Genomic DNA, 14,178 nt, shown 5'->3' on the forward strand with positions numbered 1-14,178 from the left:
AAAACATTATAGATTAGTATTTCTCATAAATATTCATTTAAAGATACTCAACAAAAATTGAACCCACATGACAACCAAGTGGGATCTATTCCACACGTACAAAGGTAGGTTAACATGAAAAGATTTAAACACTGTAGTCTACCATTTCAACAGGCTAAAAAAAGAAAGATCATATCATCATATCATTTGACATAGAGCAAGCATCTGACAAAATCCAACACCCATTCATCATAAAAACTCTTAGCATTGGAGAAGTGTCTGTTCATATCTTCTGTCCATTTTTTTGTATGATTGTCTGTTTTGTGTGTGTTGTCTCAGGAGTTCTTTATAGATCCTGGGTATCAACCTTTTGTCTGTATTGTCATTTGCAAATATCTTCTCCCATTCTGTGGGTTGCCTCTTTGTTTTTTTTGACTGTTTCCTTTGCTGTGCAAAAGTTTGATCTTGATGAAGTCCCAAAAGTTCATCTTTGCTTTTGTTTCATTTGCCTTTGGATACATATCTTGAAAGAAGTTGCTGTGGCTGATATCGAAGAGGTTACTGCCTATGTTCTTCTTTAAGATTCTGATGGATTCTTGTCTCACATTGAGATCTTTTATCCATTTTGAGTTTATCTTTGTACGGTGTAAGAGAATGGTCGAGTTTCATTCTTCTGCATATGAATAGACACTTCTCCAATGAAGACATAGAAATGGCTATCAGACACATAAAAAAATGTTCATCATCATTAGCCATCAGGGAGATTCAAATTAAAACCACGTTGAGATACCACCTTACGCCAGTTAGAATGGCCAAAGTTAGCAAGACAAGAAACAATGTGTGTTGGAGAGGATGTGGAGAAAGGGGAACCCTCTTATACTGTTGGTGGGAGTGCAAGTTGGTGCAGCCACTTTGGAGAACAGTGTGGAGATTCCTCAAGAAATTAAAAATAGAGCTTCCCTATGACCCTGCAATTGCACTACTGGGTATTTATCCTAAAGATACAGATGTAGTGAAAAGAAGGGCCATCTGTACCCCAATGTTTATAGCAGCAATGGCCAAGGTCGCCAAACTGTGGAAAGAACCAAGACGCCCTTCAATGGACGAATGGATAAGGAAGATATGTGGTCCATATACACTATGGAGTATTATGCCTCTATCAGAAAGGATGAATACCCAACTTTTGTAGCAACATGGACAGGACTGGAAGAGATTATGCTGAGTGAAATAAGTCAAGCAGAGAGAGTCAATTATCATATGGTTTCACTTATTTGTGGAGCATAACAAATAGCATGGAGGACATGGGGAGATGGAAAGAAGGGAGTTGAGGGGAGGTGAACCATGAGAGACTATGGACTCTGAAAAACAATCTGAGGGTTTTGAAGGGGCGGGGGGTGGGAGGTTGGGGGATCCAGGTGGTGGGTATTGGAGAGGGCACGGATTGCATGGAGCACTGGGTGTGGTGCAAAAATAATGAATACTGTTACGCTTAAACGAACAAAAAAAACTCTTAGCAAAGTATGAATGGCAGTCTCAAATTGAAAAGGAACATCTATGATAAACCTAGAGTTAACAGCTGACTATCTTAAAGTAATATGTTTTTCAATAAAACATAAATAATTGTTACATGATTTGTGACCTAACATATTTTCTTCAGATGAATTTCTCTTGCTTTCACACTGAATGACAGTAATACTGAGTAAAAAGCTTTGATTTCACATCTTTTCCCTTAAATAATATTTATATTTATGTTTACATTTGAATATTATTTCCTCTCTTTAAGTGTTTTCTTGACACTGCTGAAGTTAGGGGGAGTACCGTACATTCTCAGTTTTGATATGCTGAACATTGATGGTGTCAGTGTATGTAGTCTATTTATGGAAACTGAAAGTTGGCAGCATTTTATAGTGAGATTAGGGAAAAGGTGCTAATATTGAATTGACTTTTATTTCTCAAGTTAATGCCCTTCCATTTATCTGCCTACATCTCCATCTTTGTATCCTTACATCAGAATCTCAGGGTTCTTCATCAGGAAGATCTCTTAAATGCGTATCTTGTTCTTAGAAAAAAAAATGGCATTTGAATAAACTCCAAACAACTCAGACCATTTCATTTTGAATGATATGCTTGAAAGGCATGTAGATTAGAACTTGCAGGGAAAATCAGACCCCATTTTGAAAAGCATTAGAGAAGACTATATCTTTTCAGTGCCAGAATTGGTAGAGGAAGAGTTTATTTTAAGATTTTATTTATTTATTTGAGAGAGAAATAATGAAAGAGAGAGAAAGAGGGAATGAGAGGGAGAAGGTCAGAGGGAGAAGAAGACTCCCTGCTAAGCAGGGAGCCTGATGTGGGACTTGATCCCAGGACTCCAGGATCATGACCTGAGCTGAAGGCAGTCGTTTAACCAACTGAGCCACCCAGGCACCTGAGGAAGAGCTTATTTTAAATAGGCTTTTATTTTGAGACGTTTCCACATCTTTCAAATATATAACAGATTACTGAAAAAGTATTGTATAATATCACTATGAATGCTATATATGAGCTCCTTTCTATTATTCATATGAGCTATAAAATTAATATGAAAAATGCAATAGAAATAAAATATGACATTAAATCCTATTTCTGTCCTACTATCTCTGTGAAGGTAGAAGTATAGGAAAGTATGTTTGGAAATCTTGGCAGAAAAAATGTGTCTCTCAAATTCTTAGGTTGAGTTAAGGAGACCATGGAACTTTTGAGAAAGAGCAGACGAGATTTCATGATAACACTATAGTGTCAAAATGATTTAGGTCGGGAGCATTGAATTGGGAGATGATAGATTTGCTTTTAATTTAACTCTGGGTACCAGAGTTACTTAACATGAGCCTACTTGTAGGCTTGTAGAAAACTTGTATAACTTGTAGGAAAATGCTGTTCCCCTTGTTTAACTATTTTACTGATTTTTTTTTCCCTCAACCAAAAATTCTTACTAGACATACAGAATGGTGCAGGCACCTTGTAGGTCCTGGAGATACATAATTCCTTCTCATTCTAATGGAGAAGAGGGAGACAGATAAGAGCAATCAGAAGAAAACTTCCAATATATATTTACTTATCTTCTCAGTAATATAAAAAACATGGTTATCAGGCACCTGAGTAGCTTAGTCAGTTAAGCATCTGCCTTCAGCTCGTGTCATGATCCCAGGGTCCTGGGATTGAGTCCCACATCCTGCCTCTGCCCCTCTCTCTGTCTCTGTCTCTCTTGAAGAAGTAAATAAAATCTTTAAAACAAAAAAAATAAACATGGTTATCACCTGAGAGGAAGGATGGTGAAGAAGTGTTGAAGGCGTAGTGAGAGAGAAGTAGGTATGAAATGGGAATCTAAGAGGGTGGAGGACTGAGTGGGCAAAGGGAATTGGGAGCTTTGCTGAGCACTAAGGTCTGCTTGGGCTAGTGATCATGAGTTCCACTAGCACCTGTGAGCATGATTATGTGTTTTGCTCCAACCATGTTTAGTCTAAAGTGTGTAGATGAAGAGGTAATGAAGAGTTGGATTTCACCAGAGTTGGGTTTGATAAGGTGAATGAATTGAAAAGAATCAGGGCAAAGGATCAGGGAGCTGAGACTGTTGCAAGCGAGGAGATATGAGGTGTTTGCAAAACTTTGAAGAAATAATTAGGTAATTGAGTTCTACCTAAGACATAGGAAATAATATTGAAAGATACAGAATAGACAAGTGAATCCATACATTAGCAGGCTAGAATGGGACTTTTAATCCCAGAGCAAGGGTATTTTTACCATCTTTTTCCTCCCTCTCCCCCTTCCTCTTCCCCTCCCCTTCCTCTTCCTCCTCCTCCTTTTTCTTCAGAGTTAGAAGACAATTTAATAAATTTGATGAAGGGCATCTGCAAATATATCTACAGAAATATCATGCTTAATAGTTGGAACATTGAAAGGTTTCCCCTTGAGATTATTAACAAAGAAGCAGTGCCCCCACAGCCACTGCTATTCAACACTTTACATTTGACCTTCTTAATGTGAAAGGTTATTAGAGGAAGGGCCCAAGTCCTTCGAGGATTTGCCGTGGTTGGAATTGATCAATTTCCTACTTGATTTGGTATTTTAACCAAGAAACTCAGATACATGGTTCAAAGACTTGAGTAAACTGGCTAATTCTGAGTTTTATTTCTAAATTGTACCTGGGTTAGTAGCTATAACAGGATGGCGGCCAACCAATCTGAGCGCACCGCTTCCTCATAATGAATCTTATGGTACCAAAACTTCATTCTACATTGAATTTTTTTTTCCCTTAACAAGAATGGCACTGAGTGATATCCATGATACTTCTGATTTCTACCATGATGGATGGTAGTAAAAACCATGGAAAGTGAAGGAATCCAGTTTTGATGGAGTAGTTACTGTATGTCAGGAACTTTACATTCTTTTTCGCTCTTCCCTATAGTTCTGAAAATTAGTATCATTATGTCCATTTTATGGTTGAAGATCCTGACATACAAAGTGTGACTGATTGCCAGTTCCATGTTCTCTCTACTGCACCATACTGTCTCATCCTTTCCAGTGGAAACTTATTATTGTGGTCTGGTCACCCCAACACCCTGCTCTCCTTTTTTCCTACAGCAATTAAGCACAATTCACGAACACTGATTCTGACAGAATTGACAGAATTCAATTCTTTCTGTCAGTAAAGAAATTTACTGATAATAATTTAAGGGGGCAAAGAATTTTTGCTATCTTTTGTTCCTGGTACTGAAGTCTTGGAACTACTGCTTAGATAATTAGTCAATGGTACCTGATTCATCATTTGTGGTAATACAAAGGGGAAAAACGACAGCCAAGAAATCCATTCTGTTGATTATCCATATGTGTTCTAAAAGAGAGGGCCAAAATCCCTGCCCATTTATCCTGTACAGATATTTTCAAACAGATTCCAAAACTGCCAAGACACTCACAGTGTGAAATATCCTGTGCCAAATAGTTATGTCATCTTCATGCCAATAATTGAGACAAAAAATTCTTATAGAATGAAGCTAACAGCAAAAATAGCAACCTTCCCCTGTGGGAAGCCAATGGTTTTCTTTAGAGAGGAAACAACAGATGAAAAATGAGTAATTATGCCATGTAGTCTCTTTGGCCAAGAGTATAATTGTTTACCTAAGCTTTTCTTGTATAGATTAAAATCTTGTGTTGCAGTCTAATAGATTGATTTAACTGCCTCTGTGACTTCCTCTTAGTTTTAAGATTAGGCAGTGCATGACAGAGAGGTTTATTGCAACCCAATAGAACTAAACTAATGTTTTATTAAGAAGGAGTTGGCATCCTGAGCTTTTAGGAGAACGAATGTTCTCATAATTCCACGAACAAGTCATAGAGTGAGTATTAGGCTCTTCATATTCAGCTGTCTGTTCACATTACCCCGTATCGACCACATCCAAGTAACATCAGCGAACTGTGCTGAATAATCAGTTACACCAGTGAGGTCTCTGTAAAGGTGAGATCAGTAAATGTATCGCTGGGAAAAGTTAGAACTGCTGATGTTTCTTTTCTTCTCTGACCTAGACAGCATGGCTGCTGAACTTCTTCAAAGTCTGACCGTATAGTGGGCGTTGATGATGGACCAACTGAACTAATTTAGTTAATAATGTAGGCCATTCCAGATGTGTCCAAGGACACAAGGGGATAGGCATAAGGAGATTCACTGGTGGTGATGTTAGGGATAGCGAAAAATCTAGAAACTACTTAAATGTCCCTGAATAGAACATATGCATGATCAGAAAAGAGCAAATGTCTAATACTTTGAGATGAAAAAGGTGCAGGCAAGAATCACTGCCGTAGAGGTGGGTCTAGAGATGGAGGGACAGAAGGGAAATGGAGGGCTATCGATCATGTTTCTTATGGGTTCTGTTTATTCAGTAGCATTTGACAAGGTACTCCACTGAGAGTGAGGAGAAATGGGTGCTCTAGGGGTCTTGAAAAAAGATGCTAACTGCTTAGAACTGAGGACTATAAGAAAGCCTGAACCCTAGCCATGATCCTAGGAAATGAGAGAACGCATGCCATTTGGTGATTTGTATTCTTCCATGTGTCAATGAATTTATTCCTTCAATATCTTTTAATTTTTTTCAGAATATTTTCTGGATAAACCTTATTGTACTCTGGGAATAAAAATGGGCTTCTTACTAAATCTGACACTCAGATGTACTAAGATGTGTAACATCACTTGTCTTAGAAAAAGAAAGCTTCAATAAATATAACATTGCCTTGTAAGTTTCTAGAAATATTTAGTGCAATTATAATACCCAGTCAAAGTAAGAAAGAAAAATGATCACAGGAAATATTTCAGTTGCCAACATTGTTACTGTCATTTGAAGGCAACCTTACCACTTTTACCCAACAAAGTGAAACCATACCAAACCCAATGATGATAAAACGAAATGGGGCTTATTTTAGATCTGATTTTTAAAGTTACAAATAAGCCTTAATCAGTTAATTAACGGCCTATTTTAGGCCGGGACCTGATCAAGTGCTGAATACGGAGAGGAGAACAATAGTGAGAACGGATGACATGTTAACAACTGCGTTAGTGTTGCTTGTGGCATGTGAGATATGTAGCTTATGGTGTGCAAGCACAGAGGAGGGTACTTCTCTTATGAGTGGATCAGAGAAGCTTCAGGAAGGAGATAGTGCTTTAACTGAGTCTGGAGGTACCAGTAAAGTGTTGGCTCGACAGGTGGGGCCAGGGGAAGCATTTCAGGCAGGCAGAGTGATATAGTGCATGAAGCCGGGAAGTACTGAATATCATGGGATGTACAGAGAATTCCTAGCAGATTTAGTTTTAGTTTTGAATTTATTCTTTTTAAAATTTGCTACTGATTTTCATAAGGTTGAAATACAGAGTATTTATGAAGACGTAGAAGGAGATGAATACAGAGAAGACCTCTGGGATCAGAAACTAAATCACCTGTATACCAAGGATATGCAACATTATCCTGGAGGCCTCCAGGGATTTCTTAGAGAGTTTGGAATCGGGGAAGGGCATGGACCACGTGTGTGCTTTAGAAAGCACTTTGGCAGCAATGTAGAGAGTTGCTTGGGGAATATAGGGTCAGAGAGCAGATAGAGAGTATAGTCTTTTAAGATGCTGCCTCCTAACTTAGATGGAAGATGATATGCTCCTTAACATATAGGGATGGAGAGAGGAAATTCAGCTTGAGTATTTATTAAAAAATTTTAGTCTATAAGGCTTAGAGATGACTGGATATGTGGATGTGGAGATAATAGTGAAGGAGGATGGTGAATTTCAAATTTCTGATTTGGGCAACAGAAATATCGTGGGCCCATTCACCAAGTCCAGGAATACACGAAAAATGCAGAGTTGGAAATGGAGGGAGATGATGAGATCAATTTTGGGCATGTTGAGTGTGAGATGCCTGTAGAATATCTTAGTAAGAGGTGGCTAATGGCTGATTAGATACTAGATAGGTCTTGTGCTCAGAAGAAGAGTCTAGATTGGTGATATAGATTGCATATTTGTCTTTTATAATGATGTTAAGCTCTTAGAGAGTTAGTGGCATATCTGGTGGTTTGTGTGTGTGTGTGTGTGTGTGTGTGTGTGTGTTTGTTTTTTTTAAGCACATTACACAGGGTTAGTCTTAGGGTTGCATTCCCAAAGGCTAACTTTTTTTTTTCCTTCTGGTCACTAGTATAAAGTCCATTAATGAAGAATTAAGGGCCTTCTATCAACTGATGCCAGTTTACTTATTTTCTAATCCATTTGTTGGATACCATAGACAGAGCTGAATTGGTGGGGAAACACAAAGCTTCACTGAAGTTAGAATTAGCCTGAAGAATGTTATTAAAGTATGATGTCATCTACCTAGTATAGTTTGAAAGACATTTGACGGGTGTCTGCCCGGGATTTCTTCCTTCATCTTTTGTCACATTGTCTGAAATTTCATCATTTCCTTTATAGTCTTTCCTTGGGACCATCAGGAGTTTTCCTTGTTAAGGAATTGTTTGACAGATAATCTAGTTAGGGACAATAGCATAGAAATTATCAAAAGGTCTTAATGGAATCTTGAATAAATTAGAGTCTTTAGGATATCTAGAGAAAGGATAATTGAGATAGGACTGGAGTATGGTTAGTTTTGCTATACTTATTCACATCTCCTTGACAGTTCCTTGAAATTAATTATTTTAATAATGGAAATTTGAGGCCTCAGAAGAAATTTCTTTCTCATTAAATTCACATCCCTTTCTCCCAGAAGTTAAAATTACTACTCTTTCAGAAAACAATATTAGGGATTCTCGATATTTAAGGAATGATCTTTAGATTATCACTGTAGTTGTTAAGAGAGAAATAACATTTGCCTATGTAACAAGAAAGATGGAAGTGTGGTATGAACCATAATAGGTGAGATTTGTCAAAATTGGGCTTCATTTTCTTATGCATATCTATCTCGACACAATGCACAATAGAACTGTTTTCATTAGGCTGTTCTACTAAATGTCCCCCACCCCCTACTTTCAGGGGCTTAACACAACAGAAGCATGTTTCTTGCTCGCATTACAGTCCAAGGCAGGTGATCCTTGGCCTATGACAATCTCCCATGCACTGAGTCAGGGCTTTACCTTTCCTTGGGGCCTTGTTGTCACTTGCATCCAGCTGGTAGGAAGAGGAAGAAAGTGTAGAGCCGTCTTACTTGCTTCTTCTGTTGCAGCATGTGCATGAGTAGGAGTGACCCACATCACTTCTGCTCTTATTCCATTGAGGAGAACTAGGGACATGGACATAGCTAGATGCAAGGAATGCTGGGAAGGGTCTTCCTGGCTGGGCAGCTGCATTCTGGCAACAAGTCTATATAATGCAAGGGGGAGCACAGAGTTTTGTGGGCAGCTGTACCTTAGTTACTGAGATGATGTAATAGATATGAGCAAAACACAAAGGTCATATATAGAAATTGCTCATTACTTTATAGCTGCACCTGAAATGTGATGATGTCTATGCAGAAATAAAATGCTTTAGATTGATACTTCTATTGGTTCTGGATGTTATGTGATTTCTGAGATCCTCTGAATATTAGCAAGAATGTTGGCTTCCATAATCATTATATGTGAAAAACTGAGACTTTCTCTCCTTTCTTTTAAGGTTGGACAAAATTTGCCCGATTGACGCGGGCTTTGACAAATAGCCGAAGTGTTTTGCAGCAGCTCACGCCAATGAATAAAACAGAGGTGGTCCACAAACATTCAAGATTAGCTGAAGTAAGTGGGAGACTAGCTTTCCTTCCCAAGATCGTGGGTGTGGTACATTTTTCCCCCCAAATGATTCAGTATAGATCCTCTGGTTATTATTTTACAAGTACTTATCTTCTCATTATCTTTCCCCTGTGGAATTACAGAAATTTGAAATGTATCTTTTTATTTTCTCTTATTTTTGAAATGGGAAACTAATTCATGACTTCCCAAGTGGTATTTGTAGAGGGTGAGGTTTTCTTTGAGTAAATGAGTTAGGACGTTCACTCATCTCATCTGTTGACATACGCAGCACACACTCTTTGAGAGTTTTCTCTGTGCCTGGTACTCTATAAAGGATGTGAAGACAAATAAACAATGGGCTCTACCATCAAGGAATGAAAGGTCAAGCAGAAGAAACTGATAATAGGATGTGATAAACAGAATGTTAGGGTGCAGGGGGGAACACACACAAGAGCATTTACCTAGATTTGGGGCTCTAGGGAGGCTTACCTGAGTGAGAGGAAACCTGGGCTGAGTGAGTCTTGAAGGAAAAATACGAGACATGGGTAAAGAAGGACTGCAGGTCATTCCTGCCAGGGAGACCGGCATGTGCAAAGGCTCAGAGATGAGAAAGTCTGATTGACTTTGAGTATGAGTTCAGTGTGGGTGAAGTCAAGTGAAGGAAACTTTAAAGTGATATAGAGTGAAACAGTGGTGGTTGATGTCCCATGTGCTAGGGAAATGATATGAACACATTTGTGCTATAGAGAAACCTCTCCAAGGGAGATTGGTCCCTATGGTTTCCTTTTCAATGCCTTGTTTTTCTTGTATTAATTTAAAAACATGATTCTAAGAAGGGGGTCTATAGATTTCACCAGATTACCAAAGGGATCTGTGGTACAAAAATGATTAAAAACCTAGTGGCTGTGTGTTGAATGGGTAGATAGGGAAACTAGTTAAGAGGACTTAAGTAGTAAATCAGCTAGCCTGACCATGGCTTTCAGCAAGGAACCCCAAAATGGAAGTGGGCAGATAGCAAACACTCCAAGATTAGAGTCTACACATTTGTTGATAGATAAGACTTGAATATGAAAAAGAGGATGAGTCCAAGACAACTGGGTAGATAGTGCTGTTGGCTAATAAAATGGCAAATATAAGAAGAGGAGAAGGTTTAGGGGCAACGGTAATGAGCTCAGTTTTGGGCATATTAAGTTTAAAGTGCCTGATAGGAAATCTGAGTAAAGATGCTACAAAAGCAGAGGGATTTCTGGGTCTGAATTGCAGGCCTTGGTGCCATAGGACTAGATGAAGTTTCCCCAAGAAAGTATATTGAAACCAGAGAGAAAAGGAATGGAGGACAGAACTCCAGGGCAGCTAGAAGCTTTGTTGTTCACATGCCTTCTGTAATCATCCTTTGTCCTCCTCGTGTGAATGACGCCAGAAGCTAACTAAACTACAGAAACTTGGCTGAGCACTTAGTGGGTGCTCAGAGAATGTTCTGAGGTAGCTTACCGAAGAAGAGAAAGATGAAATTCAATATTTATGTTCATCAGTTTGCTCTGCTGGAGAAAAGTGAGTCGGAGAGCTCCAGAGTAACTTTCTGAACTAGTGGCAGATATTAAATATGGTTTGGAGAGGGTTAGGAGGTAAAGTATGTTCCTTGAATTTGGAGGACTCTGGCGTTTTTCTTGGACCATCACTAATGGGGCACTCAGAAGGCTTCCTGCTCTGAATAACACTGTTAGCTTGAGGAGAGATGAATACTTGGATGTACAAACATGTTTTTAAAAGTCCTGGTAAGATATTAACATAATTAAATATTAACTACTACCAATAATCACAATATTTTAAAAGACAATATGCAATCAGGACCAGATTTAAAGCAGGCTATTAGATACAACTTCCTTTGTCAATAATGCTTGTTATAAAGTACTACTTGGTTTTAAAGCTTTCTTTTCTGCCTTGAGTTGTCCCTTTTTTCCTACAAATCACACAAGTGGAGGGGCTTATTTTTGTGACTGCTGTCTTTTATAGTCATGATTACTTCTGGGTCTTAACAATACCTTATTCAGAGTTATTCTCTTTTCTTTCGTACAACTGGGCAAGAACAAGAGGAAGGAAAAGAGGAAAACTTTTTAACTTAGTGTCCTGAAACACTCTTTGTTTCTTCTGCATCAAGTGGGTAGTTTCTTTCCCCTCGACAGATTTTTTACTTTTATTTTTGAGGAAATATCACTCCTGTTTCTTCCCGTCTGATTTTGTTTTATTTTTGCATCACCTTTGGATTATTGATAGTTTCTTTATTGGTCATCCTTAATCACAAAATTGACTCAGACACAAAACTGTTTTCTGTCAGGTCATAGGCTTGATTTCAGAGAACATGAAGAAATAATGAGATTCTCAAAATATTTTTTGTCTACATGTGCTCTTGGTCCAAAAGTTGTGAACCAGAAGAAGGACCAAGTTAGCAACAGGATATTATTTCAAAAAATGTTACTCGGAGTCAGATAATTTGTTTAACCTGACAATTTGGATTTGCTGTTCAAGTTCAGGTTTGCAGTTTTCCCAAGACGTACAAATTTTATCACAATGTCATTGGCACACCTATGTTTGGAGACAGTTCCTGGTTTCAAAGATCCGGGTGTCTCTGCAGGCAGTTCATCAGTTATCCACAGGAACTGACATCCCACAGACTAGCTTCAGCTGCTCACTTTTACAGGGGTGGAGATATATATCTGTAGCAATGTCATGTCCATGGTCCTGATTCTATTAGTGTCAGTGCTCTCAGATATTCAGAGAGAAGGAACGTGTTTGGTTTGGTACAAAAATATATCAGAAAATGTGTTTTCATCCCACGCCACCTAAGGCTCATCACTTCTCAAAGTACAAGTGGAATAGCATCCATAGTGAGATATTGAAGGATTGTTACTCAGAGCTTTATAGAAGCGCCCCAGAGTCCAAGTGAAGATTAAAGTCGTGCTCTGCATATGAGAGAGATCAAAGTGTAAGCATGAGTGTCCCTTTGTGGCAGATGCCATGCTCCTTCCCTTCCTTCCTCTCCGCCTGCTTCTCCTCCTCCTCCTCTTACAGCATTTCTGGATCCTTTTACATATGCAAGTCACTGTCTGAAGAACTGGGTCCTGAATGTTAAGAGAAGAGTTTTACCTTGGACTGTACATTATAATCACTCAGGAAAGGTTTTGGAAATAAAGATTGCATAAGATGAATTTTTTTTTCATAAGATGAATTTTAATTATTGTCAGGGTGGGGGGCATTTCTAGGTATGAGTATATCATCATTTAAAAATTTTCTCCAGATGATTCTCTCTCATTTGTAGCCAGATTTAAGGGAAACTAACCCAAGGAGTGATCTCATTCCATCTCTAGAGATGACATTGTACATCCTGCCAGGGTGCTGAGCAAAGTCGACTTGTCTGTAAGCAGTGTGTGGGGCCACAGAATTATAGGGGTCCAGGGTGTTTGAATTTCTATTAACAGTAGGAGGAAAAATTGAATTTTTAGGTAAACAAGTTAGATTTATAATATTTATTCTTCTTTGTAACAATACACTTGTAAAATGCAATTTTTATTTTGTTTTTTATGGAAAAAGGGGTCCAGGGAGGGAAAAATGCCCAGGACCCCTGAAGGTCATAAATGCACCCTGGCACTAAGTTGATTTTCTTTTCTTTCTTTCTTTTTCTTTTTTTTAAAAGATTATTTATTTATTTATTTATTTGACAGAGAGAGAGAGAGATTCCAAGTAGGCAGAGAGTCAGGCAGAGAGAGAGAGAGAAGCAGGCTCCGCACTGAGCAGAGAGCCTGATGCAGGGCTCGATCCCAGGACACTGAGATCATGACCTGAGCCGAAGGCAGCGGCTTAATCCACTGAGCCACCCAGGCGCCCCTGAGTTGATTTTCTAAGTCTGATTTCTTTGTGCTTCAACTATAGGCTGTGTAAATATAGATGGTAAAATATTAACATTGACTATGAAGAAAATTTTCATGTTGAGCTCAGTGAAATTGGAATGGATAGACCAGTGGCTATAAAAAGAAAGAGAAGCCATGATTATGTATGATTCTGTCTACATAAAGCTGTATCCCAACACGAAGCTTATATTCCTGGTAGGAAAATTTGTTGCTAACTAATTTAAGACCTTATGGGAGAAATAAGGCTGGGATACTGATAATGAGGACAAATACATAAAAATCTTTCTAAATAGTGTCATAGCCCCCAAACAAAAAACAGTAGTTAAAATACACAACTAATGAGAATACTAGTGATGTTTTTCACATTTCAGATATTAATAATGGGTATTATATACTTAGTTGTCAGTTACATAAGTTCCACGCACAAGAGAAACTTTTCAGGATGGTCCTCAAGTTTCAAGAAGTGCTAGTTTTGTTTTGCCTTGTGGCATTTGAGTTATATGCTAATAGGCATTTTTGTTTATATCTATTCTTATATTCAGATATTTAATGCATTTATAACTTCAGATAACTTTTTGACTGTTACCTTCTGGATCCCATTACTCCTAGAGACACTGAATGCTTGGGTATATAAGATGACAAAGCTGCTGGAAATATTTATCAAAGTCCCATTTACAAACTCCTTAACCCATAGGTTTACTTAGCCTTAGCTTCATTGATGGCATGGAGCAGAACTCTCTGATTCATTCCTTCAACTCTTTTTCACAATTTCCAAGGTCCAGGTTCTGGAAAGCAATGCAAAGTCTGTGTTACTTTTGCCCAGGGCTGCCCAGGCCTCTACTCTTGCTCTGTCATCTGCTTTTCCCCTTCTTCTCTTTAGTTAAACCTGCTTAGAGTAAGTCAAAGTTCATATCACCTTGTAATAAAATTTTTCTGTCGGTCAAAAAGGTATGGAGAAGCAAGCCTGGTATTTAGCATTTTTTTTCCCCAAAGTGAATATGTGTCTGGACCGGAAACACAGTACTATAAGTACTGA

At 38.4% G+C, this 14,178-nt stretch overlaps 1 protein-coding gene across 1 annotated transcript in view; it reads left to right on the top strand.

Annotated features, from left to right (window-relative positions):
* The window catches only part of KCNH5 (potassium voltage-gated channel subfamily H member 5), a 290,625-nt gene that overhangs the window by 29,380 nt on the left and 247,067 nt on the right, over positions 1–14,178 (top strand). Inside the window, exon 5 of the mRNA XM_044232335.1 lies at positions 9,128–9,243. Within this exon, the coding sequence (XP_044088270.1) occupies positions 9,128–9,243 (116 nt within the window). The remainder of the gene's footprint in view (positions 1–9,127; positions 9,244–14,178) is intronic.

The sequence above is a fragment of the Neovison vison genome, chromosome 13 (genome assembly GCF_020171115.1).
Source record: "Neovison vison isolate M4711 chromosome 13, ASM_NN_V1, whole genome shotgun sequence".
Lineage (NCBI taxonomy): Eukaryota > Metazoa > Chordata > Mammalia > Carnivora > Mustelidae > Neogale > Neogale vison.